This window comes from Pelecanus crispus, chromosome 12 (genome assembly GCF_030463565.1).
Source record: "Pelecanus crispus isolate bPelCri1 chromosome 12, bPelCri1.pri, whole genome shotgun sequence".
Taxonomy (NCBI): domain Eukaryota; kingdom Metazoa; phylum Chordata; class Aves; order Pelecaniformes; family Pelecanidae; genus Pelecanus; species Pelecanus crispus.
In genome coordinates this window covers 158,072-185,794 of record NC_134654.1, presented here as the reverse complement: position 1 = coordinate 185,794, position 27,723 = coordinate 158,072, and the positions used below count along the sequence as shown (strand labels likewise).

The 27,723-nt window shown below is 39.9% G+C and overlaps 1 protein-coding gene across 1 annotated transcript in view; it reads left to right on the top strand.

Annotated features, from left to right (window-relative positions):
• PITPNM3 (PITPNM family member 3) overlaps positions 1-25,859 on the top strand; it is a 122,246-nt gene extending 96,387 nt beyond the window's left edge. Inside the window, exons 11-20 of the mRNA XM_075720092.1 lie at positions 5,098-5,268; positions 12,268-12,462; positions 13,212-13,360; positions 16,267-16,383; positions 17,079-17,195; positions 21,270-21,418; positions 23,431-23,580; positions 24,455-24,638; positions 25,038-25,166; positions 25,551-25,859. Coding sequence (XP_075576207.1) covers positions 5,098-5,268; positions 12,268-12,462; positions 13,212-13,360; positions 16,267-16,383; positions 17,079-17,195; positions 21,270-21,418; positions 23,431-23,580; positions 24,455-24,638; positions 25,038-25,166; positions 25,551-25,859 — 1,670 coding nt within the window. The remainder of the gene's footprint in view (positions 1-5,097; positions 5,269-12,267; positions 12,463-13,211; positions 13,361-16,266; positions 16,384-17,078; positions 17,196-21,269; positions 21,419-23,430; positions 23,581-24,454; positions 24,639-25,037; positions 25,167-25,550) is intronic.
• Positions 25,860-27,723: the final 1,864 nt, after the last annotated feature.

Below are 27,723 nucleotides of genomic sequence, written 5' to 3'. Positions count from 1 at the left end.
CTGAAAATTATTTTACTTGCCTAATTAAAAAAATTACCAAACCCATGTGTTTCAGAGCCTTTAGAAATCTGGTAGGATTTTTTTAGCAAGTTCTATGGACTTACAAGAGAGCATAATTAAAGTCCCATTTTGCATTTAATTCCTCATATTTGCAGTACTCCGTTTTATTCAAATAAAAAAAAAACAAAGCTCAGCTAAAGAGAATGGGAATTCATGTATGTTTTCCCACAAACTAAGGCTTTTGCTTCTGTGAAAGAGCTGTCAGGGAAATGAACAAAAATTACATAGGTGATGGCTGGCTTTGAAAACTGAGCTGCAATTTGGTTTTCTGTCTGAAGGATTTCTTTACAAGATTAGCAACGCTTACCTCTGAAGGTAGGGGTTTGGCAGGGAAGTGAGGGGTTTTCTTCTAGGACCTCACGTGGAAAAAAATCTATCAGTGTTAATTTGTGCACACGGATTCAAATTCTTTGAGCTAGAATTTGTATTTTTGCAAGATGTTGTGGTTTCCATTTAATGACTCAAAATGGACACATTTACTCTGAAACCGCATATGAAATAGAGCATGCATCTGTTTCATTAGATACCTTTTTAGAGTCTTTGATGACAAATGCTGATTAGCAGATGCCAGTTACTGCACAGTAAGTAGAAAATACTGGCAGTGCTTGGTACAAGAGTACCTCAGTGGCAGACATTGACACATCTTTTTGTATAGCCGGTGGTGGCTGTCAGCAGTTGACTGTGTGTGGTAAGCCCTCCCATCAGTCATTCCTGATGAGCGCAGAGGAAATTCACGGTTCACTTCAAGGGAGTGTACACATGTATTGAAATGTGTGAAAATTTAATGGAATTATGGCTTTTTGCAAGAGGGGTTGCTCTGAGGTGATACAGTTTTTGTGTGTAATTCTCTGTGCGATCTGAAAGTCTTCCCTTGAATGTTGTGCTGCACATTGGCTAAAACCAAATATTCATTCCAATTTTTTATTTCCTTGCCAAATATCTTTTATTTCTCTTCTGTTGAATACTCTGTTGGTCCCTTAGTGCTTCCTTGATAGTTCTTCTGGTTACCCTCTAGCACTCTCTCCTGTGGTCCTGTCACTGTCTAGTCTCAGTTCTTATTTTCTAAAGTACTGATCATTTGTTTGTCTCTGCCAGGTTCTTCCACTCTCTGTGTGCTGATTATGCTTGCCGCCCTGTGAAAATGTCGATGTTTTTTAGAATTCCAAATGTATCACGAGCATTTAGTTACATCCACAAAGTGGCACTGTTCTACCTTAGGATGGTTATAATGGTAGGGTGTTTTGCACTTGCTCTCAATGATCAGGTTGGGAACTAATACTGCTAAGTGCCACAGAAGTAAGAAGTAATCTCCTTCGGAACATGACATGCTATATACTCCTTTGCCAAGTTGGAAGAGTGGTATTAAAACAGCTGATAACTCAGAGGACATGCTTTCTTGTTGCCACTAAATATCATCATTTGCCCTATGCTGACAACTTTTATAACCCTGCTGTTTGCATTCCTGGCTTTCTTTGTCTCAGTCTGCCTTCTGGGCATATACAGAAGGCAGACATACACAGAAAAAGTTCCTGTACAAGAAGTTTTAGCAAGTGCAATTAGGCAACTGATTTAATTACATTAAGCACTTCCTTTATCTTTGGCTCTGACAGTTAATATTAAGCATGACAAGAAAGAAAGAATAAACCAATATACAACCCACTAGGGAAGGAAGCTCTAGTTTAGTAGGATAATACCCAGTGTACTGCTCTACTTTATAAGCACTAGATCCCTAAATACATATGTAAAAGTTATAGGCTTGCCAAAGTATGGGTTTAATTATAATGCAGTGCAATGCTTACCGCACAGAATTTGCTTCACACCATTTGGGCTCTGCAAGAGAATTATACTTTCCTTGCAAAGAATTAATTTCTGCTGTGCTTAAATGCTCTCACACAGGTGACCTGTTTCCATTTTTTCTGGCAAATACTCGGAACAAAATACGGCTTGAAGAAAGCTGTCAAAAGTAGTCTTGAATCTTTGCAGTCTTGCTGGTGTTTCCCTTCTGCTTCTCTTGTGATGGAATTAACTGGAATACATGGGAGAATTTACTCAGTTTTCACAGCACAATAAAGTCATGGGTGCATTTTGTACCCTACTTGGGAGAATATGTTAAGAAAAAAGGGTACTTGATAGTGGTTCCTGGAGAACTGTGGAAAGGTACTTCACAGAAGAATCTCACAGGCCGTAGTTTTTGCATATGGCTGGCTTAATGGTGGGAAAGGGACAAAGGTGGCATGAAGCTCCTATTTATTTGATAGTGAAAGGGGAAGAGATTCTATAGTGTCCTCAACAAGCAGTCTTATTATCTCCCGCTTTCTTTTCATCTGCTGCCAGGTGTGCTGAGTGATGCACAGAGCCATCCTTTCTAGAAAAATCAACATACAACAGACATCAAAATTAGGTTTTGGTTATCCTGCAGCTGGAAACCTGGTAATTGTCACTGGTAACAAAACATTTTACAAAGAGAGCTTGAGGGGAAAAAACCAACCCACAAAGCTTCGCTTAATGCCCCCAAAGACACCCACGTTGTTCACTTTGTGTGACAAAAATCCTGCAGAATTAAGGAGGTGTTGCACCATTCTCAGAGTGAGTCAGTGAATGCAAAATACAATGTACACTGCATGTCCAAAGAAGAAAAAAGTTCATGGTTTGGCAGAACTGGATCATATATACATATGTTCTTATTGGAAGATTTGTTCCAGAGCATTTCTTGAGAGGCTATGAGTATTGACATCTTTATGACACAAAGATAAGTCTACTATACAGTTTAGCATGGAGCAATGCAATAAAGTGGTCCCTATGGATGTGATTCACCACATCTGCCTTAGGCAGTGAACTCGGATACCATGTGAGGAAGCAGTCTAGTCTTCATCTGTCACCAGTGGATTGCATTTAGTTGCTCTCTGAATGGCTGTCCCTTTCTCCCTTCATTATAGGTTTAACCAGAGTTGACAAGACGCCTGCCTGTACAAACGTGGGCTGGGTACACATGTGGTTTCTGAGGTGTAATGCATTTTGAGTGTCTGACAATACCATATTTCAACAGCTACACAGGCTGAGTGTGATTTGGTGCTTTACCAGCAGGATAATTTGGAGAAGTGGGTAGAATATTAAATGAGAGGAACTTCTTTCTTTCCCACGTCACAAATTCCTCAGGGTCTTGCATTGTGTCCTAGCTGTTCATGAGCTGGGACACCCAATTCTAGTCCTTTTCTGAGCAACTGAACTTCAGTCTTTTCAGGTAGTCCTGCTTCTGACCCTGTTCAAAAAGATACATAAACGTGTGCCTGGTCTTCAGAATTAATGTTTTCCTGAACTGGATCCTCAATGTTGAAGTATCTTGAGAAGATTTTTACTATGATCAATAAAAGGTTCATTGTCTTACTAGTTTGAGAAAAAACATTGTGTGCCTATGCTGTAGCCTTTATAGAACAAACATTCATATAGAACAGAATAAAACAAAGTATTGTTCTGACCTGCTTATGGCAATGCTGCTATTACAACTCAGTATCAATCTTTTAAGCTTAGAACTTGGTAACATCAACATAGTCGATATCTAGATTTGTCCCTATATAACATTAATAGCAGCAAGCACCAGAACCTGAATTTTTAGTGTCCTTCCAGCAACATGGAAAGCACTGGAGAAAATCTGTAAGAATGTAGTGTTTTCTGATGTTGCTCTTAGTGACTCTGTGACTGCAGCAGAGAAAGACATACAGCATCAAGTTTGCTTACTGTAGTTTTGCTTGTGTACAAATACCTTGACTATTGCTTTTGCAAATGAGAAAGTACCCAGGTAGCCTGGTTTTGATTTTTTTTTTTAATTCCATGATGGGTGCCCTGGTGGGAGATGTCACTTAAGATAGACTCTATTAGATCTAATATTCCATGACTCCTTATATTAAAACTCTTAACATCTTTCTTCATGGTTTCCAGTTAAGCATGTGTTTGGCTTGTGCGTGGGAACAATGCTATACCAAACATGTCTTCTAAGGAAAAAACATCATACATGTTACCAGTTTTTTTAATCACCACAAGGAAATTGTAATTCTATCAAAAGAACATTTAGGGTTTATTGTATAGCACAGCAGGTTTGAAAACATGTCTTGCTTGCATGGAGTTCATGGGGAGCAGACATAATATTCCCAAACATATTTTATAAATACTTCAGTCATTCCTTTACTCTTGTAGTTAATAAACCAACTGTTGTAACATGTAATGCAGTATTATACAAACTGTACTAAGTGTAATGAGCCCATGATGAATTGATATGATCGCACTGGCAAGATTCAGTGTGATTGAAGTGTGGTGTGGTGAGAAGTGACTACACTGACCATTTTACAGACCTTAGCAGTCTCATGTGATCACCCATCTGAGTATGTTATGCTTCCATGCTGTGTGTTTAGTCAAAATAATGCCTTATTAGCTGAGTAAGTGATTTTCAGATTTGCATTTACAGTTGCAGCCCAAAAACCTCAGGACTGCACACCTTCAGCAAGAATCATAAACATCGCTGTGCTGTTATAGAAATGAAGTTGGTCATACTATACATTAGCTTCCATAAGGTGACTTCAGAAACTGCAGTGCTTTCTGTCACCTACCTGCTCCTGCTGTCACCTAGATTTAAGTCCTCTGGACATAACAGGCCCATCGAACCATTTTGCTGGTAAATATTTGAAGTGCTGAGCATCATAGCTGTAATGCTTAATAATATGTTTACAAGATTTTTAAATTTCTTTTGCCTTCCTTACTTATGTCTATTTCTCTGGCTGGTCTTCCTGTCTGCTACATGCCTGCATCTCAGATTGTGATGGCTTTGTAAACCCCTTTGCAATGAAGTGTGCTTTACATATGCAATATGTAAACACATACGAAAACATACGAAATAGCAACGAATTTCGTTTAAGTTTGTTGTGGCCGGACGCATGTTAGTCTGGGGTTGCAAAAGACCATATTAACCATATTTCTGTATAGATTCCTTGAAAATTGTAAAGGGGCAATACTGAACTCTCTTTCTCTGTCTCATTCTCATCCAAGTATGCCAGGTCCGCCCAGCCTGCAGCCAAGTGTACAGTTTCTTTCATTCTGCTGACCCCTCTGCCTGCAGACTTGAACCGTTGCTGGAGAAAAGATTCCATCTCCTGCCTCCATTCAGTGTCCCACGGTACCAGAGGTACCCACTAGGGGATGGAAGATCTCACCAGTTAGGTACAGTGCCTATTTTCATAGCTTTCCTTACCTGTTGTTCGCTAAGCATTCTGTCCTTACACAGCTCAAGAGGATTTGAAGTACCAATGTGCTAACATGCTAAAAACAAGTCATCTGGGACAGAATGGCACAGAAACATTTAGTAAGTGTGGAACCAAAGAAGATCACCAAGAAAAAAATGTTTCTTACATATGAGTTTTGTGATACTAGTTGTGTTAAAGAGGGGTTGGAAGGTGATACCACTGCTTTAGTTGAAGTGTCACTTGCAAACTTCCATGTTTTTGACTATCATTTTAAACAATTTATTTTTACAATTAGTTGACCTTTGCCTAGATCTTCAGATATTGTTTCTCTTGGTCACTTGTCATTGGTTTATTGCGGATATCTACTAGGACAAATTAGAGCACTGAGCAAATTGTCTTTTGATTGCTCTTTTCCTAGGCAGGCTACTAAACAATAGTTATGTTGGGTAACAAATGTTTGAATCCAGGAGAAAACAGAAATAGACTGATTTGTGGGGAGGAAAGAGGAAGTCGTGGATGAACAAGGTGCTAGTAGAAGGAATTGTGCTGGTTTGACTTCATAGAAAATGAGATAAAATCATAATAAGTGTGAAATATCTTGACTTGTCATATTATGCAAAAAAAGCATTGATCATTGTGTATCTGTACATGCATGCACATTAGATTTATTCTTTTTGCTACAGATTCAGTCATGAATTCAAGCCTCATCAGGGTATTTCAAAAGGCTTTTCAGGATTCAGAGTTTAAGGTCAGAGGCTAATATAGTAAAACAGCAGTGTTTTCTTTTTGTTGGCACTAGAAGAATCATATTATTGGGAACCTGTTCTGTGCAGTAGGCTACACACAACTCCTTTGTTTTAGCTGCTCAAATATGGTGTACATTGGATGCAGATGCAGATCAGTTCAAATCTGATTAAATCAATGTTTGCAAAGCAACAGTTGATCTTGAGTTGCAGAAGGTTGGTTTCTAGATGTTGGCTTCACTGAAACATGTGAAGATCTGGCTGTTCCTCAGGAATTGACTTAAGGAATAGCTAAGGTGAGGAACAGTCCAAAGTATGTATTTATATGTACTCTCTCCTCACCCCCATGTTTGAGTTTTCTTTCAATATACCCTGCTTTGCATTCTGACTGAGTTGTTATAAAGCCTGACTGCACTTGGAAATCCTGCTGGTTAGTTAGGCACAAATTCTGTCACTGAGACATATCTAAGGCTATCTTGAAAAGTTGAACCTTCCTTTAAATAACTGTCATAGGAAGAATAGTTCCCTTAGGCTGCTTTTCAAATTGAAAACCTCACGTTTGTACATTTTACCAGCTTTTGTGTTAAAGTAAACCCTTCAGATACAGTGATTCGTGAAGCAGAGACTTTGCAAGTGATCTGGGAGCAACTAGTGTTCTTTTTGAGTTCGTCTAAGGCGATGGGTCAAAAGATTCCCCTACAGAGCATGTAAATCTGGAAACCTTGTCTGTTGGATGTATTATAAAATAAAAATTCCTGAGTGCTAACGATCAGCAAATGTTCCATGGTATGGTTTTGTATTTAAATATCTGTGCAGAGTTAAATCATTGCTGTGCTTTACACCTAAGCTGCGTTATATTTCAATGAACATGAAATCCTCCCATTTAAATGCAAGTGCTTTGAGATCCTTTTGGAATTTAAGGTTCTTCATTCACAAAGGATTAATTCTAGTGACTGTATGGTTTTTTTCCCCCCCTTTCTCTGATACCTGGGCTTGTGAAAGTATTTCTTAAAATGAGAGCCTTCGTGGTGTCAACTGGAGTGGTAGCTTACCAATCAGTTATGATGAGATCTAGTTACACCAAGCTCTAACTATTATGCACTGCCCAAAACAGCCTTTTCTGATAATCATTCATGCCGTTAAAGAGTCTCATTCCCTGTTCCTTTTCTCATAAGAACTGATGATTAAAATAAGAATGATTCTGTTGTCTGCTTGACATTCCTGATAGGTGCCTCTGTGGAAAAAAAATATGATCTGGAAGCCACATGAAAAAAGGTTACTACTAGAAGAGAGTCTCTCCATATGATTCATAGGAACAGTTCAGTGATTAACACAGGCTGCAGAACATGATAAAAACTGTGGGGTGGCAGATTCCCATAGCTGTCTTTCAGTTCTTGCCAATCAAATGAAGCTCTTGGAGCCAGCTGCTCTGTGCATAGGGTTCATCTTGAAGCTTTTAGTTGATCAAATCTACTTTTTCCATTGAGATTCAGGAAACATCTAAGACTTAAATGGCAGGACTTATAGAGCAGGGCACACGTTTATCTAGATGATTGCCTTTTGCATCCAGCAGGCATCAATACTTACCATTAAGTCTGCCCCCAGGGTCATTGAGTTTGTAGTAATGTGGTATTGCTTTTGTGTGGGATGGATTGAGCTACTAAGAGCTTAAGATGATGAAAACTGACTCTTACCAGGCTTGATTTTGACAATCACAGAGACTTGACTAGCCCAGAGAATTATTCCTCTTCCTGTCAATTACTTGGTTGGTTGCAACTGTAATTTCTGTTGATACAATTCCTAATGTGGACATGATGACATTATTAGGCTATTGATAAAATAGCTTAATAAAATAAAATTATTTGAGTCATGATTTAAATTCAGTTTTCTGAATACATAGGAGAGTCAACACATTATATGCAAAGAGAAGGAAAAATAAGCAAAGATTAAGTTTAATATCTAAGGTATCTTCGACTTATGCACTGGATAGAATGGAAATAATCACATAAGGCATCCCACTTTTTCAGAAGTCACCTCTTATGGGGATATTTACCTTGTGTTGCTGTGATATACAGACAAGTGAAAGTAAAAGAAACTGAATGTGCAAAGCACTGCCAGACGTACAGCGCAGGTGGAGAAAGATTTATCTTCATAACTCTTTCATCTACAGTGATTGCTGACAGAAGACATGGCAGTAGATAATGGTTCAGACAAATATGTCATTTAGTAATTGGTGGGGTTTTTTTTACTATAAGGGCAAGGTACAAGGTTCAGGTTATGTTACAGCCCAGAGAAAGCCATGCTGTCTTGACCCATCATTAAACAGCAGCTTTCTCAGCTGCTGCCTAGCTGACATTTCATAATCAAAGTGCTTTTGTAGCTATTGTAAGCGAGCCTTAGCTTTATGACAGGTCTCTGATCTACCACCAGCCATGTCTTTTGAGATTTAATAACGTGTGGGATTTAATTCCTTTTATTGTTTTGCTGCTTGTGACATGATGTATTTTATCTACTTGGGAGTTAAAAATATAGCTGTTGTGTATTAATTCAAAACACCTGTTTTCAACCTGTCCTGCTTTTTAGACATTTGACATAGTAGAGTGTAGATAATCATAATCCTCTTTACTGTTTGAGCTTCTACCTCACATTTTACTTTGCAGCACAATTGAAATAATGGCAAAATTTTTCTCTTGCAAAGTTTTATATATAGGGAGTGTGCAGGAGTGCCAGTCCAGACTATGGCTGACCCAACTGGTCTGCTTCATTATGAGTAGATAGAAATTAAGGTCTAAAAGCACAGTATTTCTCCAATTGTATATGCATAAAATGTTAATTTTGTCTGGAGACGGTTACTGTGTGGCCTTGAGGAAGTAGCTTTGCCTCTTTGTATTGGCTGTAACTGTCATAATTATCCAAGATAAGACTCTATAAAATGATCTGCCTTTATTTTATTTCTTATCAAGCATGATAGTAAATTTAGATTAGTAGGATAAATGATAAGAACCTTTAGTGACCCTCAGAGCCATGAGAAAGGTTGTTTTGGGTGGGAAGTATCCGTTTCAGTTATTTAAATAGAAGAATTATGTGAGTAGACTGTCCTAGTCTAAAGGTGAGCAGAGGGCTTTTAGAAAAAAATAGTATTACATGCACTTTATTAACCTCTAACTGGTACTCTCTGTTCTCCTTTACAATTCAACAAAGACCTCACCTACAGAGAGGAAGGCAGGCTGCCCTACCTGTTTAAAATAAAGATAATTCAGGAAACGGGAGAGGAAAAAACTGTCAAAAATGCCTTCCATTTTATTGATTTGATCTCTTCATAGGGAGGAGCGTTACTGCACTTAGAATAACAGTATTACAAAATAAACAACAGGTTTCAAGGCACCAGACACCTTACCAAGCTGGTCTTAAGCTAGTCAATAATATGGAAAAGGCTAACAGATACGTTGGCTGACAACATGTTTTCCGTTCTGTGCGAAGTTACTGGTTTTGCTTCTCTCTCCATCCCCATTTTAGTGGGAATGAAAAACCAAAACTCTTGCAAAATTATAATGGGGGAGGAAGGATTAGATTAGAGTCAATTTATGACTCTGTCAGCAGAGCAACGACAATTCAGAAGCAGAAAATTTATTTCAAAAGCACAACCTTTTTTATTTAAGTCAATCTTTTGGAAGGGGAAACAGAAAGTATGCATCAGGACACTGCCAATCATGAGCACCTCATGGAGATACAGCTCTTATTTATGGGATTCATTGTGCCTTCTTCTGTGGAATTTCCTGTTGGCTGATGTTTGGATCTGGGTTCTGGTTCAGATAGACCCCTAATGGGGTGCAATTTGGCAGCTTCCCTGTTCCTTACTGCTTATGTCCGTGGATTCTGCTGCTCTCTTCAGTGAACTGATTTACTGTGGTATTTTAGGCCACGTGGTTTGGAGTTTGTTGTCAGAAGGACCAGGTGCCTTGCTGTTCACTATTTAGTATGACATAGAATCAGACCTTTTACTTCATTGTGCTGCTGCTTTCACTACAAAGAGCGTATAATACTTCCTCATTTTGTGAGGTAAGTAATAGGAAAGCAGCATTGTGTTTTCAGTTGTCTGTGTTGGAGTCTATATAGCTTGCCTGAGACAAGGGAAGCGAGAAAAATACCCTTCTATTCTTTTCACCTCCATCAAGCTTTCCCATAGCCACACATAGCTTTCCCTACTGTATGGCATCAACAAGATTCCTCTGAAAGAACAGTGCATTGCAGTTTCTTTAATGAAAACTCAAAGCACATGTTCTCATGGAAGCTACAACTGAGCATATTCTTTCCAAACTACATACCCATCACAAAGTGTTAGCATTTAATTGTTTCTCTGATTCAGTTGCAGGGCAGCTCCTTGTGTTGTCTCATGCAGTTGAGATATTCAGGCTTATGTCAAAACAAGCCAGAATCTTTCTAGCCATGTCTGCTTTTTGGAAGGGAGGAGATTGTACGGAGCTATGCTGCTATTCCTTTTCAGTTAATGGTGACATGTTTTACCTGTTCTGATAATCTATAGACTCTTACGCTTCCAGTGTATTTTTTTTAAGGAATGGTGGCCTTGAAAGCAGCAACTTGTTGTTGTGTTCTCCTGTGTGCGCCATTGAGGTATTCGTTGCATTGAGAGTTGGTAAGACTTGAAAAGTGGAAGAGAAACTTATTCCAGGCCTCCACTACATAAGGAATCATATGACGTAGTCCCTAACCCAAGACCATGTGAAAGATGAGCACAGCATTACAGTTATTTGTCTGAATGGCACTGAAATATGCTCAGAAATAGAGCAATACATCATCGAGGGCCGTCTGCTTTTTTGTGTATTATGTGCATTGAACTCGGTCTCCTTTTTCTTTTGTTCACTGTTTGAATCTCTCCAGGAGGTTTGTTCTCTGAAAAACAACACTGAGGAGGCAGCTGCTTTTGATATGCTCTTTGCTGTATATCCTGTCTCTCAGTTTGAGGTTCTGCCTTTCCTAAGTACAGGAGGGATGTACAGGCTCCGTCAAGCAAAATTATCAGTACTGCTTTTGTTTAAATGCACATCTGTTCTTACATGTTTCAGAACACCTCAGGAGGAAGGCTGTGTTTTATTTCATTAGGTAGAGGTGTTAGCCATGGCCCGTAGCTCATCTGTCGGAGTGGCATGGATAAATGAGAATTCTGTTCCATGTGGGAACACGCAAACCAGTAGACAGCCTTGCTGAAGGCTCTCTTTCTGAAGTCATTTTGCTCATGTCAGGAAGAGGACAAGAAGTATCACAGACTCCCAGAGCTGTGTAGCTTTTCTCAGAGAATGACTTTAAAATGGATAGGGTTGAGTGTGAAGTAAACCAGCCTCCCAACATCACTACCCAGTTTGGAAGATCTTGGCCAAAAGCACCCAGCTGCCATTCCATTTTGATGTCAGTATAGTCATGCTGTCTCATGCTGTCCTCCTCACTCTGAAGGAATGTCGTGGTTTAACCCCAGCTGGCAGCTGAGCCCCACACAGCCTCTCGCTCACTCCCCCACGGTGGGATGGGGGAGAAAATTGGAAGGGTAAAAGTGAGAAAACTCATGGGTTGAGGTAAAGACAGCTTAATAGGCAAAACAAAAGCTGCGCATGCAAGCAAAGCAAAACAAGGAACTCATTCGCTACTTCCCGTCAGCAAGCAGGTGTTCAGCCATCACCAGGAAAGCAGGGCTCCATCATGTGTAACGGTTACTTGGGAAGACAAACACCATTGCTCCGAACGTCCCCCCACTTCCTTCTTCTTCCCCCAGCTTTTTATTGCTGAGCATGACATCATAGGGCATGGAATATCCCTTTGGCCAGTTGGGGTCAGCTGTCCCGGCTGTGTCCCCTCCCAGCTTCTTGTGCACCCCCAGCCTGCTCGCTGGCGGGGAGGTGTGAGAAGCAGAAAAGGCCTTGACTCTGTGTAAGCGCTGCTCAGCAATAACTAAAACATCCCTGTATTATCAACACTGTCTCCAGCACAAGTCCAAAACATAGCCCCATACTAGCTACTATGAAGAAAATTAACTCTACCCCAGCCAAAACCAGCACAAGGAGTTTCATGGTCATTAAATCTGATATTATTCAGGAAAATGCTCATTAGTTCTGTGTTAAAAATAAATAAATTAAAAAAAAACCACACACACACTAGTTTTAAAGCCATGTTGTTCATCCCATTGGGGTTTTTTTTATTATTTTAATTTCTGTAACCTGCAGGTGATGCTATCCACAACCACAGTGCTCTCTTCCTTGAGAACAGCTCTTTGAACATACCTTTCTCTCAGGAGAGTCCTGGATCTCCAAACACATCAGATCAACCGCAAGGAAAAACAAGGAAGTTGAGCTTGGCCAGCACAAACAGTGAAAACTCAGGGTCAACAGAAAGCTTGCCATCAGCATACCTCACCAACAGTGAGTGAAGCCTATGCCATGTGCTGTCTGATACGGCAACAACCCTTCCCTCCCCATCCTTTTGTGGAAAAGTTTGTTATGAAAAGGAAAAGGACCTGCTTGGAAATTTGGGGAGAATGAGAAAAGCCTACGTTTCTGCAATTTTAAATAACACAATTTAGCTTCCTCTTCTGTTTGTAATTAAGTTGATAAAGTAATAGAAGTGAAGTCACAGTTTTATATTAAGGTGCCACTCATAAATAGTCATTAAGGGTTTCATACTAACAGTGGTTTAGAAGCATGTTCCAGGCATGAAGAAATACAGATAGATAAGATTTGTTACCCATAATTAAACATGCTATATGTCATTATGTTGTCCTGTTATGGACTGTAGTCATGTATCGATATTCTGTTCACTGTTTGGGAAGCATTTGCAATTCTTACTCTATAACACGATCATAAAAGTACTAGTCTTTCACTCCACATTTTCCATGGACCAGGAAGCAATGGGAATCATGCTGAGGTGATTTCTGCTTCCCAAAACTTGGACTCAATAGAACTGTTTAGATTGCAGACATTTAAGTGATGATGCAGTCAGTGAAAACAGTGCTTTTGTGTTTGATAGATACCTTTAACAGATTCTAAATGTCAGGATTAAAAAAAGCAGAAGACTTCATTAAATTATCTAGCTTAAACATAAAGACAGCAAGAGATCTGTTAAGAGGATATCTTATAGAAATGTGATGCTATTTTGTTTGGGTTTTTTGTAGTTACTGCAAAGTGGTGGGGAACAAAACGAATAGATTATGCCTTGTATTGTCCAGACGTCCTGACAGCCTTTCCAACTGTGGCCCTGCCGCATCTCTTCCATGCCAGCTACTGGGAATCAACAGACGTTGTGGCCTTCATTTTAAGACAGGTCATTGATCTCTTTATTTTTTCTCTGCAATGAATAACCTTGTGATTGTTGATTGCATCTTCCAAGGGTGATCAGTCTTTTCATCTTTAGTTCAGTTAGATGGCTAACTGTGGTTACATCAGATACAACTGGATGTAGGAATGACAGTGGATTTATTGGAGAGGTGGAGGGGACAGTGAGCCCACCATTAGCACTGCTGGCTGGTGTTCTTACTACTGACTGTGTGACTGGGAACAAACACTGCACTGTCATGCATACCTTACTCAGCCCTCCCATGCCCCAGATCAGTATAACCCTGTATTATGTATTAATAGGCTATCTCCAGCCTTACTTAATTATGTATTTTCCTACTAAATATCAAGTTATTAGCATACATTTGCTAATAAACCAGCAGTTTGAAAGCACTGCTCCTATAAGAAAATCAAGTCTCTCCTGTAACTATACCAGAACATTTCGAGGCATTGTGTGCACTGTCTCCTCAGAATTTGTTTCTGAGTCATATGATGGGTCTCTTGTTCCTACTGTGTCAGTAATTAGACAGCAGCTCGCAGTGACTTATGAATAATGCAGTGCTCTGACCTCTAGAGAAAGTGGTGAGGCTAAGAAATCTCACCTGGGGTAAAAAAAAAATTAAGCGGTGTTCAAGTGAAACCTGCAGGATAAGTGTCCCTCCAAGAACCCAAAGTAACCCTCACCCAAAAGCTAGTAACAAGCAGTTTAATTTGGATTAACCCAAGAATCAGTGTGGTTTTTACATCCAGTAATGATGAAACAGCTGCTGCCAGGCAAACAGTAGAGAGAATAATGCAGAAAATGGGACTGTTCAATTTTTTCATTAAATCAGTTTGGCAGGTGTCAGTGTGCCTGCCTCTGCTGCAACGCCTTTTAGCTGGTCTCTCTGAGTGTTAGCTCCCTCCACCTCCTGCATCCATCAGTGGTGTCACTGGTGTTAGTTCACTGGAAGCTCACCTGGTAGCTTCTGGGAATGGAAGCTCAGTGGCTGAGTTCCCTCCAGCCCAGAACTGCTGCTGAGTCACACTGTGCAAGTTCACCGAGCCCCCATCTTTATATGGCAGTCTGTGAATGGAGCGTGCAGCAGGCAGTCTGGCTGGTAACCAGACCACTTGCAGGGTTTTTGATTGCTGTTTTTAATTGATGAAATTCTAAGAGTCCTTCAACCTCTTGCTGTCCTTTCAGAGCATGCTTTAGTATATCTGATTCCAAAATGGATCATTAAGCAATGCAGAATTTTAAAAGCTAATTAAAAAATTTTGTTTATAACTAGCATTACGATAATCAAGGCAAAGCAAAAGTTGCTGAAGAGTTTTACCATGAATGACAACAGCCTCCAGAATAGGAGTCTTATTTGATGTTCATCCCAAAGTAGAGGAGCGGTTTCTACTTGAAGTGTGAGGATGCAAATCCCTGGCTTTCCTGTTGAAAGGCCGTAGATAATTGTACATAGATGCTTCTCCTCTCATTTGTCATCTCGTCTTCTCTCTCAGGACGTTTTTTGCCTTGAATCCATCAGAACATTCTCCCATCTTTCCTTTCAAATGCCTCCCTGAGCCCAGTTGTCTGTTATCAATCATTCCTGCTTTATTCTACTTGTTATCTCTGTGCATTCATATAAAGTTGCATTGTTGTGTCTTACCTAGCCTTGTATGTGCATTACAGCTTTTAGAATTTAATAGGCCCTTCAAGCATTTGGAACATACCTGTAAAGCAGTATGTGAGCTTACAGCACTACATAAAGGACTGGTTAGTTCCAGCATAGTCTGGGTATTCTGCCCTTGCTGGGGGTTAAGGCTAAGGCTCACGGCTCCTGAATGCCCTGTGGGTGCATATATTCCCTGCAGATTAGTTCCAGTGAACAGAATTTATGCCAGTTTGTTAAAAAACACACTGACTTCACCATTACTATGATTTGTTGCAAGCCAACTGCTTTGCTAAGGCTGAATGCAGCAGGGTTTTACTCAAGGGATTTCATATGAGATATCTTTCAAAGGGATTCCCGGCCGCTCTTCCAGTGAGGGCACCCAGGGTGGAAAACTGTAGCACAGAAAACCAGATGCTCAACTTGGGTAATTTTCTGCTAGCTTGTGAAAGAGACAGACTAAGCTATCTCTCATCCACAATGAAGTAGGCTCATGCTATCCATGATCCCACAGTGCAACTCGCAGATTTCGGTAAGACAGGGCTTGTGGTTTCAGTTGAAACAGGGCATAACCCACAGATTCTGAAATCTGTGGGTTGTGTCCTGAAATCTGAGTTGGACATGCAAGTTTCATGGTAAGCGTGTGATATTTAGGTTGTAATAATGTGTAGCTTGTATGATATATTAGGGTTCTGCATGGTCACAAGTTATAGTCCTCTTACCTTCACATGTTACTAGCCACAAGCCAAATCCTGAGCCTGTCACCTACTGCAGTGGTGAGTAATATCCAAAAGGTGATAGGAACATTTCTGTCCGGGTATATGTATAGAAAATCAATATAGGCGGAGTCAGGAATCTGACCTCTGCCCCATAAAGGACATTAAAAAAATACTGTTGTGGTCTTAAGCTGCTTTAGTGACTTTGCAGACCGTGAGCAGACAATGTGACAGTTGCTCGATACCATCCGAATGTTTTCACCATTTTCTCTGGAAGAATGTGCATGCTCTGTTGTGACTGGAAAAGCTGTTCAATAAGTACTTGAGATTAAGTGTTGGCCAACAGAGTGAAAGCAGTTTATTTGTCTATACAATTAATGTGAACATACCGCCTGTACCTCTTTCTACTTCCATTGTGCTCTTGGCTTTGCAGTGTCATTCACCTGGGGCAGCAGTGTACTTTCGCTTTCTTTGCCAAGTACCAGGACACCTCAGGCCACACACTGTTTATTAAAATATTAACATAATTTCAGGTGATGAGGTACGAAAATGTAAATTTCAAGGAAAATGACAACCTGGATCCAGCAACACTAAGTCCGTCCAATCCACGAGAAAAATGGCTACGCAAAAGGACACATGTCAAATTGAGAGTAAGCATAAATGTGAATATCTGTGGCAGCTATAGAACTTGGGTTTGGCAGTAATTTAAATGGAGTTTGATCTCCCAAAGCATGAGTTTACATAACTGAATATTACTAAAGAGCTGAAAACTGCCAATGTAATCCAGAGGCAAACAAATTAACAGTGAGGGAATAGGAACCATTTGTTCTTGGTTTATCACTACAGGTTGGGAGAAAGTATATTTCTTATCTTTAAGTAACAGAGGGGCCTTAAGTTCCAGTTAAGCAAAGAGGTTGTTCTTGTATTTTCTTACATGCTAGATAAATCCGTAACTCAAGAAAAAAAAAAATTTCTTCATTCTTCAGATGCCACTTCAGTTAGAAATGTCAATTAAGATATGTGTGTGTCTTGCACATAATCGTGTGAATCTATGGCACCACTTGAAGTGAAAGATAATTGGCATTCCCTTGAATGTTCTCTCCTATTTGGTCATCTTGAGCGCTCTCACTAGAAGGTCTGTTCAGGAACCCACCATTACTGGAAACCTGGCCCCAGCTGAAATAGGAACGCAGTTTTGCGAGGTGCTCTAAGGTGCACTGTGACGTTCCTCAGATGCACTGTCCAGGACTGTGTTTCTGTGTCACTGCTCATAACAACATAATAGATACAGTAGCCTCATTACAAAACCAACTACTACCCTTCCCACCTTTTGCTGTTATTTCAGAATGTGACTGCTAATCACCGAGCTAATGACGTCATTGCAGCAGAAGACGGTCCTCAGGTACTAGTTGGGCGCTTTATGTATGGACCTCTGGACATGGTAGCTTTAACAGGTGAAAAGGTAAAGTCCAAGCAATCGATTTACTTATTTTTCTGAATCAGCTTTTTCTAGAAACAGTTGTCGAACGTAGCACACATGTATAGTACAGAGAAAGCCTTACAGTGAGGGGAAGTATGTCACTAGCCCCCACCACTTCCACAAAAATACGCTGTAAGTGGGCTTTCCTGATAGCTGACTTTTTTCCCAGCTCTCATCCTTCTTACATGATGCTGGCCATCTCTGTTTAATGATGAATATGCTGTGCAGTGATTTCTGAACCTGCCATCTGACTGTACCACCTACTGGAGACAATTAACTTTTTGAGCAAGGAGGAAAAATTATTTTATAGCGGTTGGCAAATCACTAAAAGAAAAATATATATCCTCTTATCCAAGTAAGACAACTAGATAAAGAAATAGGGATTCTAGAGGCTAGGTGGCTGCTGTTTCTCTTATACATGGAAGAGTAAAGATTAGTTTTAGAATTCAAGTAGTAATGTGACTCGATTGGAACTGTCATTCGTAAAGCTGCCTGCAGTAGCCAGGCTTACAGTTAACAAAGCCAAGCATTAAGTGAACACATTTGTTCATATTCACTGAGACTGTAAACATTTTTGTGGGAATTAACAGAGCAGTGCTGCTGAGCTGAGGGTAAAACTGAAGCGTGGAGGCTTCACTTGACCCGTTTTGTGGGTGCCCATTCTGCTAAGATGCAGCCCTAACCTGATGCCTCGAGGGACCAGCCTGCTGATGGCATGCCTTCTTTGGAGTATATTTGCCAGTGCAGATGGCAGGTATGGATGTTTCTGGAACCATGTCTCTAATGACCATGCTTCTGTCACAGTGGGGCTTTGTTAGTCAACTCCACAAGACATAAGTGATGTGCTGCTTCTAAGATTTTGTTGTAGAATTCAGCATACCTTGCACTGACACACATTGAACTGTCAATATAAGTTATGGTTATGTTTTTACGACCGTCACTGCTTCAATCTTGTCCCATATGGTTTGTAAAAAAACTTAAAGCAGCCCCATCATTTGACTTTACATGCAAGACAGAATCACAGATTTTGTCTGATTTTGAAGATTTTAATCACAGCTCTTTATTAGCTTTTACAAATTTCTTCAATCTGATTAGAGTTTATTCATTGACAAGGTTTTTCTGGCACAGTGATGAATAGGGCACTAAAGGAGTTCATAGTGGTCCTATGGAGAACACCAAAATTTTCTGGTTCCAAGACTTAATAATTTCCTCTTTGTGCCATTACTCAAGTGTAAGTTCAAAATGTCAGCTAAATGTATCTGAGTGTATTGGATTGCATTGAAGGTCTTCAATTAGATCTGCAGTCAGGAGGATCGCAGACCCAAGCTGTGCATGCTCCTGTCATGCATTATTTGTGCCTATATCCTAACAATGCCTCAGGTCAAAAGTTGGACGCTCTTGTAACTGGTACAGTGCAGAAATTAGAAGAAACCGTTTTTTACCACAAGACCATTGAATCTGTCAAAGGAAAGGCCATCCCTCTCCCACCTTCCTTAGTGGGAATTAGAGTGGGGGAAGGATTTATGTCAGTTAGCAGCGTGGCCTGCAGACTTGAGCAGACCTTGAAGCATTAGTTTGCGTATGATAGGAGAGCCTGATCTGCTCTGTCACATCACGGTGCTATCCTTAGCAGGCAGGACATTTTCGTTGAACCTCATCTGCTTTGAGTGGCTCCTGTAGAGGCACGACAGAGTAGTGATGATGGGGATGAGGCCACCTGGTCAAGGCAAGGAGACAGAAGCTTGAGCTTCTCTGAGAGTCTCTGCCAGTCATATCCTCCCATGCTCTCATGGGACTGGCCACCCAGTAATCTCAGCCTCAGTCTGTTGACCTATTAGAAAATGTTAATTAACCTAAGGTGGGCTTTACATACCAGTTTTTACTGAGGCAAGGATCAGTCCTGGAGACTACCCTTGTTTTCCCAAAAATTCCTAAAATGGGCCTGTTGGGGTTTCTAGAGATTTGTGGACTGGATTCATTTTAGCCCTGGGTCTTTTACTGAGATGAATTTGAGTTGGTAAAAAAGACAACATACTCAGCATTTTAGTGTGCAATTGCAAACTAGGTTGAAGATATATTTCAGCATTTCAGTGCTTTTCCTGAGGCCAGAGGTGTGTCTCTGGGATTACTTAACCCATTATTTTCTGGGCATTATAGTCTAATGTTTTTCCTCCCTAGATAGATTATTGTGTGCTGGCTGGTTGCCTTGAAGTCATATTCCCATTTCAGGATAGGGATGAATGATAAGCTGTGTTTCTGCAGTGGTAAAACAGATTCATATTATGCTTGTGTATTGAATAGAATCTTGTCATTAAAATCTCTTGAAAGAAATTGCTAAGTGAAAATGTTAAGATTATTACTAATTATTGCACTGGAGAGAATTCCATACTCAGTGATGAATTATTGATAGTTTTCATTCTAATTTTGAGGGGTTTCAAGACTAACAGAAATACTATCTGTATTTTTTTTTACATTTGTATGTTGTCCCTCCAAGGATCTCAAGTAACTACATAAAAGGCTGTATTTAATAATCTCTTGATGTGGAGAGGGAAAACTGAGCCAGAACAGTGCAGTGACCACTGTCAGCAGAATGCTGTTCTAGTAGCTTTCACGTTGATAGTGAAAAAAGAAAATGTTGATCTGAAAGGACTGTAGTTGTGCAGATTTTTCAGAATGCCCAGTGCAAACTCAAAAACTATTTTTCTGAACCACACATACACAAACACACACACACAAACTTTGCCCCCATCTTTAATGGCTTGACTTGAGAAAATTTATTAAAGGGGAAGAATAGAAGCTAAGAACAGAATGGCTGAATAAAATAAAGTTAGAAGTGTGATTCTCGAAAGAAAATATTTCTGTTCCTGGTTAGGTCTTATATTCCTTTGCAGGTTGGAAGGAAGTTAGATTTTTCCCTAGCAAATCATAAAAATGTTTTCCTTGGCCCTCTCTGCACTAACGGTACATTTGAAAGTTGGAAATTCAGAATCAGTTAGGGTACAAAGTGAACCTTTCTCCTACTTACACCATCCAAGACTTTAAAGAGGCAGTTGGCACACATCTGTATTCAAACTGTGAATTCACTTTGCAGTCAAAAAGCAGAAGAAAGGAGTAGGCCCATTCTTTGATCCTGATAACACTTCTGGTTCAGCAATACTTGTTATTTCTTCCCTTGCACCAAAGCTCATCCCTCAGAAAAATTGAGTTCTGAATTTTGTCAGTTCAGAATAGATTTAGTGTTATTTATATGACATCCCAAAGTCATATAACTTCATTATGTCCAAGAAGAGCATATCTGCAGAGTTATCAAGGATATCCACACGAACAGTGGGATCTTGTAAGCTGCTGGCCAATCTTGTAGAGTGTCTGGCTGCATGTTGAGCACTGAAGAAGTCCGCATAAACTTAGTATGCCTAAGTTCTGTAAAAATTGAGTACAGAAGGAGAGTTTTGGAGATACCTCCCTCATTTACTAATGTACTTATTGCTAAAAAGTGCCAGTTCAAGTCAGACAAAGTATTTCATACACTTTATGTTAATTTTGATGAAATATTTCAGTTGAAGAAAGCCACATTGATGAAACGTTATAAAAAAAAAATCTTGATAATTTGAAGTGTTTAGGTTTTGCATTTGTAGGCAAGGTCATGATTTGAGAAAGATTTCATTTTGCTAATAACCAGGTGAAATTTTCCATTTTGTAGGTTTAGTATGCAAAAATGTAATATACACATGCAAGCTGAAATGATCTTTTTTCTAGTTTAGGGTTCCTGCCAAATTTCTGAGCTCTGTACCCTCGTAGGACACCTGCAGTGCTAAGCTGAGTGCTTTAAATTATGAAGGCAATAAACTCTTGTACTGTGTGTTAGGAAGCATTTTCTAGTTGAGAGGACCCTCTGAGAAGTTTTTACCAAGTTTTGAAGTTTCTTCAAACTTCCTTGTAAGCTTTTAGTACAAGCCACAGTTGGAGATGCTAATGTGATTTAGGCTTGGCAGGCCTTGTAAATAGGGGGTGTGTTTCCTACTATCACACTAGATGACTGTCCTGTTGGTTTTGCAGGTTGATATCTTCATAATGACCGAGCCATCTTCGGGTAGGTGGGTGTACTTTGACACAGAGATATCCAACAGCAGTGGCCGGATATCCTACAACATACCCAAACAGAAGAGACTGAGAGTTGGTGTGTATCCCATCAAAATGGTGGTCAGGTAATAGCTCCAAGCTGGAACTACATCTGTGACGGGTTGTTGTGATCAGGAAGACACTGAGGTGTGTAAGGTTGAAGGGGGAGCAGAGGGAGATGTTGGTCAGTTAGTTATCTTTTCTTGGTCTTGTCACTGTGTTGTCAGCTTAGGTTTGAAGCAGTGATCATCTGTTTACTGGCCAGTTTGGAGGTGCCCAGGCCAATGGGTTTATCCCTACTGCAACACAAATCCTCAGTGCAATTCAATTTAGGAGCACTTGGTCTTGCAAAATATGGGGACTGGGTGACTGTAATCGGTCTTCTTGTGGCAAGAATGTATGACTGTTGCAGCCTGTTCATTGGGGAAAAGACTGCTGAAGGGCATAGCTTTGTGTTCTTCAGACTGATAAGAAGCTTTTCTTATGGAAATTAACAGTAGAGGATGTACTGCCTTGCTCTCAGCCACCTGTTTATCTGTTGATGTCAGGCTGATCAGAAGAGTTACCATAATTCTGTAGTCAAGACTATGCTTATTCTAAATTGGGAAAAAAAACCCCAAAAACCACAGTGCCTGAAAATAACAATTCATTGAAATAAAATCAGTCAGCTCTCCTAGCTCTCCAGCATTTCTTTAAAATCTCTGTGCTAAGTAAAGCATGAAGAATGAAGATGTGTGAAATAAAATTTGTTGGCCTAGGTGCAGGGGTAGCTGTGCTTTTACAAAAACTTACATTTAATAAAAGCGCAGTTTGATTTAATACAGAGGTTTAGTTTAATATTGCATGTAGGATTAAATCGCCTGCCCACTTTGGAAGTAGCTTTACAGCTTCCTTTGAATCCCTACTTTGGAGGCTAAATCAGTGGGATGAATTTAGCTGAAACAGAATGTGTTGTTACCCACCAGTTAACCAAGTCCGAAGTCGATTTACAGTCTTATGTAGTGCTAATTGAGGAGGAAGAAATGTTTTGCCTCAGTGTAATAGAACAGACAATCAATTCAAGACAAGAGAGTTACTTAAAAACAAATTAAGGTGTATTCAGAAGCTAAGCTCCCATGGGCTTTTAGACTGCAGGAGTAAGTTTCAAACAGGAATTAAAGAAATTGTCCTGTCTTTGCTCATTAAGTTGTGCACACATACTGTAACAGTCTTCATCACCAGGTATAAATTGCTAGATTATACAATAATCATCTTTCTAAAGGAAAGAAGATGTGGTCTTCAGATTACATTTTTTAGGGAGCATAAGGTCATGGGATGGTAAAAGCTTTGGATCACTTTGTGCTTTATTAACGTCCAGACCTCTTGGGGAAAATACATCATGAGGAGAAGATTGCATTTCACATGCCTTGCCATGAGAAGAGCTATCTATGATTGCATTTCTCTTCTGGTTTAGGTTTGGTTTGGGGTGGGCTTTTTTCTTTTTTTTTTAAACCTTTCTGGCTTGGCATTCCCATTGTAATTTGCAAGGATAGAGGGATGAGTAATGCTAGTATTACCAGCTGTTTATCTAATGGAGAAAAGCTGATTTGTGTAAGTACATGCCAATAAAAGGTGCGTATCAATTCTTCCCTTGTAATTTCTAATAATTTGCTAGTAACCGTAGACTGCTGGAAAAAAAAATAGCTAATTTCTGTGTGCCATGGGTGTATGTATGTGTGTGTGTACGTATATGTAGCATTCATATCTTACATATGTACATATATAGACATATATATACATATATATACAGATAGCGTGATTGAGTAGTAGTTTGAGTACTTCCGGCTGTTTGGGGTATTTTTTTTCCTAATTCTTTTAGGTATTTATACAGATGTGATTTCATACTAAAGTCAGCTTCCAGCTTTCTCTTTGGAAAGCTATTTCCTAAAAGTGTAAGTTTTAATTGCCCCACATAGAGCTGAAATCAGAAACCCTATTTGACAGTGATTTTTGAAGCTGTAGATCCAGACAGATCTAATTTCAGGTCTTAACTAGAACATGCAGAAAACACATTCTGACTTTTTGCTTTTTAAAAGTATTTATTGCTTTGACTCTCTAGAGGGGACCAGAGCAGTGCCGCAAGTTACCTGACTGTGCTTCCCCGAGGAATGGAATGTGTTGTGTTCAGCATTGATGGTTCATTTGCAGCAAGTGTTTCAATTATGGGAAGTGATCCCAAAGTCCGAGCTGGGGCCGTTGATGTTGTCAGGTAGGTGAGGTTTGCACACTTCACTTTTTAAATCTCTGACTTTCCTGTTTGAACTACAATAGGAAGGAAGAGGGCAGAGTAGGGGTTTTTTAACTAAATAAACAACAATTCTTTAAAGGCCAGGATTCTTTGCAGATACATTTCTATATTTGCTTGGACATCAGGTCTGCCTGATTTTCAGAGGAATCTTAGAATGCTATGGTTTACTTTGAAATTTGTAGTTTAAGTTGTCTGAAGATTAAAGTTGCCTCTTGGGAGTATGGCCTTAAAGTGTGTGCAGTGAGTTAATAATGAATCCGTGTGTTACCGTGATTAGGAAGGAGTGTATTTTGTGTTTCACTAACTTCAAATAAGGACACGCATCTTCTTCAAAAATATCAAGTTCCATGAATGCAAGAGCATTTTTTTTGAGGAAAAATTAAAAGGCCTTTTAATCCATTCTTGCAAGTGTGTTAATGTCACACTGGACGGGGAAATACAGCTCTCATTTTGGAACTTGCATAGGAATGGAGAGATGTCAGTTTTCAAGGGTTTCAACTCCTTACAGCTGAAATAGCAGAAACCTCATTAAAGGTTTCAAAGGTAGCAGGACTTGATGTAGCAAAGTCTATTCTGAATACATTTTTAAATCGCTCTCATATTTTATATAACATACTGTATGAGAATGTCTTGCTTCCATCCGTCTCCCTCAAGATGTAGACATCATTACTTAATTTCTCAGTAGGAGCAGAGACTTAGGCATGCTGCTTTCCGCTTGTTGAAGGATTATGTCTGACTTCTAACTGGATCTGTGCTAAGCAAAGAAATGCTGACCTGACCTGTGGGTATTGTTTCTCTTTCTGCACCTACATAATTTACCTGCTGTTTCTGACAGGCATTGGCAGGACCTGGGATATCTGATTATCTATATTACTGGCCGTCCAGATATGCAAAAACAGCGTGTGGTTTCATGGTTGTCTCAACACAACTTCCCACAAGGGATGATCTTCTTCTCAGATGGACTTGTTCATGACCCACTGCGACAAAAGACCATTTTTCTCCGGAATCTCATGCAAGAGGTACTAGAAACCTGTTTATAGCCTTAAAACCTTTTTCCAGAGAATGTCATTCAGTGAAGTTAGAGATTTCCCTCCCTTTCAAACAGTAAATCTCACTGGCCATCACAAAGTCTTTTTGCCATTCCTCATTTCTTTTCTCACTTTTTAAAGAGCAAGGAAGGCTGATAAAACATCCAAAGGGGCCTCCTGGCATGACAAGTAAATTAACTGCTTGTTCTTTCCTGTGTGCATATCTGTAGTTCTTGCCGGCATGCAGGCAGACAGATTTAGCTTTCTGTGGTTTACAGAATGAGGTTGTTAACAATGAACTCATCTGCTGCTTCATTGCAAAACAAGTGCCATCCTTGTAGTGCATGGTGTTCAATAGAGCGGTCACTTTGGAAGTAATATTTGTTTCAGTGCCACATCAAAATCTGTGCTGCATATGGTTCCATGAAGGATATTTCTGTGTACAATGTCTTGGCTCTGTCGCCATCCCAGATCTACATAGTTGGACGATCAACAAAGAAATACCAGGCGCAGTGTCAAGTAAGTAACTCTTGCTACTGAATCCGGGAGTCCTAGGGGGAACAAGAAAAACGCATGCATGTGAATGCCTGCGCAAGCAAACACACACAGAGGAAAGTTTCAGAGAAAGAAGGGCAGTTTTGGTTTCACATGAGGCATTTTCTGGCAGGATTAATACTAAAGAGAATTGAGTGGCCATAGGTTGTATCTGCAAGTGCATGCATCGCCTATCGTTGAATGACAAAATGGAACAGGTCGTTGAAAAAAAAAAAAGTGAGGGGAGAGGAGTATTAGTACTCTGTAGGTACGTAACTGGGATGCCAAAGATAGGAACTTAATTCCTCATAGAGCTCATAGGTTAGGCAGCAGTAATTTGTCACTCCCTTTCTTTCCTTCCTGTTTCAGTTCCTCAGTGAAGGTTATGCAGCCCACTTGGCCTCGCTGGAGTTCAGTCTCCATTCACGACCCAAAAAGAACAACTCTCGGATGATCTTGAGAAAAGGCAGCTTTGGCCTCCACTCCCAACCTGAGTTTTTGCGCAAGAGAAACCATCTCCGCAGGACTATGTCTGTACAGCAGCCTGACCCACCTTCTTCAAACCCCAAGCCAGAGCGTGCCCAGAGCCAGCCCGAATCAGACAAAGATCATGACAGGCATTTGCCCTCCATTGCTTGGGTTCGAGGTGGAGTTCACAAATTTGAATCTGTCCCCTAGGAAGCTTGGGAATATAGATCTTGGGTGCACCCCATTAAACTTGTAGGCATGCCTCAAAGTTAATATTTAGGCAGCTTCAAACTAAGAGATGTAGAGGGGAACCTGTACCTCGGAGTCTTCCCTGCTCTGGAATCTGCCTTCTTACAGCAACTGGGGAACTTCCAGTTTGTTCCTCTTGACATGTTTATTGGGAAATTTTAAAACAATCTAAAACTATCGCAAGTGCTTATAACGTCAAAGCGACAGGAAATATCTTTGATTATTTTTTACAATAGATACAATAAAATGTGCAATAAGAGAAGCAGCTGTAACAGGCTGATTTTACTCAGAAGGATTGTGGTGTCAGCTAACCAGCTGCACCCGAAACAGTATGAACAGTGGGTCCCGTAGGTTACAGAGGAGGTTTACACTTTAAACATTAAATAGTTGTTATCTGTTTCCGCTTCACTTTTGATAAAGCGATGCACTTGCAAGGGAAGCAGAGGTGGGAACTACAATAATGGGTGGTCAGGATTTGTACAGCAAGATGCTTTTTGGGTGCCTTAAACCCAAGATTTCCTTCCAGCTTACAGTGTTGGTCAACAGAGCCCAACATGGGCACTCGTGTTTGTGTGAGGTGCTGGACATCAAGTAAATGGGAGAACTCGAACTCCACTTATGAACCAAATCATAAAAACTTCATGTTAGAAATAAATGTGTATACCACAGTTTGAAGCAGTTAGTGTTGCTGTATACAAAGTAATGTGCAAGTGTACAAAGAACACATTGTTTTGTGGAACTTGGTGACTGTGCAAAATGTGTGGACTACTCTGAGTAAGGAGATGGCTCTGACCATCTCAGTCCAGAGACAGATCCTAAGATGGTAAGCTAAAGGGAGCCCTTTCATTAAGGGATCTGCAAACTTCAGAGCAATGACTTTTTTTTCTTTATTCTAACTAGAGTCTTTAAACTGGAGGAGAAAAAAAATTAGTGGAATTCCTATGGGTAAATTGTTTACTTTCTCATGCTTTATAGCAACTGCTGTGTTAAGACAATCCGTAGCATTCAGAATTACAGCATTTGAGCTTCAAAGAATGGACATGCCAAATTACAGGTCTCAAATAGATGTTTTCCTACTGATTTAAATTTCTCATGGATCTCTTAATGAACTTACTGGAAGTAAAATATGTGAAATTTTCCCTCAGTGGTAGTATTTCTGAAGTGTTGTAGTTAAACATAGTAGCAGTTTGCAGATACTTCCACTGCACTAAATTCACCAAGAGAACTTTCATGACTGAACTGAGGCATGTTTTAAGATCTGCAATGAAGTTACAAATGCACATAAAAAACCTTTTCTTTAAAAGTTAAAACCAGACTATTGACACTGAGAAAGCTTGAAGTCAATAGACTTCTTTTTCTGGTTGGTTTGTTTTTAATTTCAGGGAGTGGGGGTGGAGAGGGTGTCGTGTTTCCCCCCTGCTTTCAGGTTTCCGTAGTCTGTAGCTAGACCAGAAACAGTCTCTCAACAAGTCTGTTGGTTAATGATTTTGAAAGTTGACATGTAAAGCAAACAAGAAATGCAATGGAAAACTATTAAGACAGTGCAGAAGTAAACCTAAGTCTGTACTCCCTATTCACCCAAAAGTTTCAGTGTGCTTTTTGAAGGGCATGGTAATGTGGCTTTTGCCTTAAAAGGCAGCAAAGTATCTTGTAAGTGGAGATCTTTGATTTAGTTTTTTAGACATTACTTGGCAAGATTGTCAGTTACCTATTTCAAACTTCCTGAAAGATCACTGGCACATCAGTAGTTTGTTTTTTGTAATGGTTCCTTTAAGGGAAAGGGTAATCTTTGCTGAAGATTTAGGAAAGACATTAAAAGTTTGGT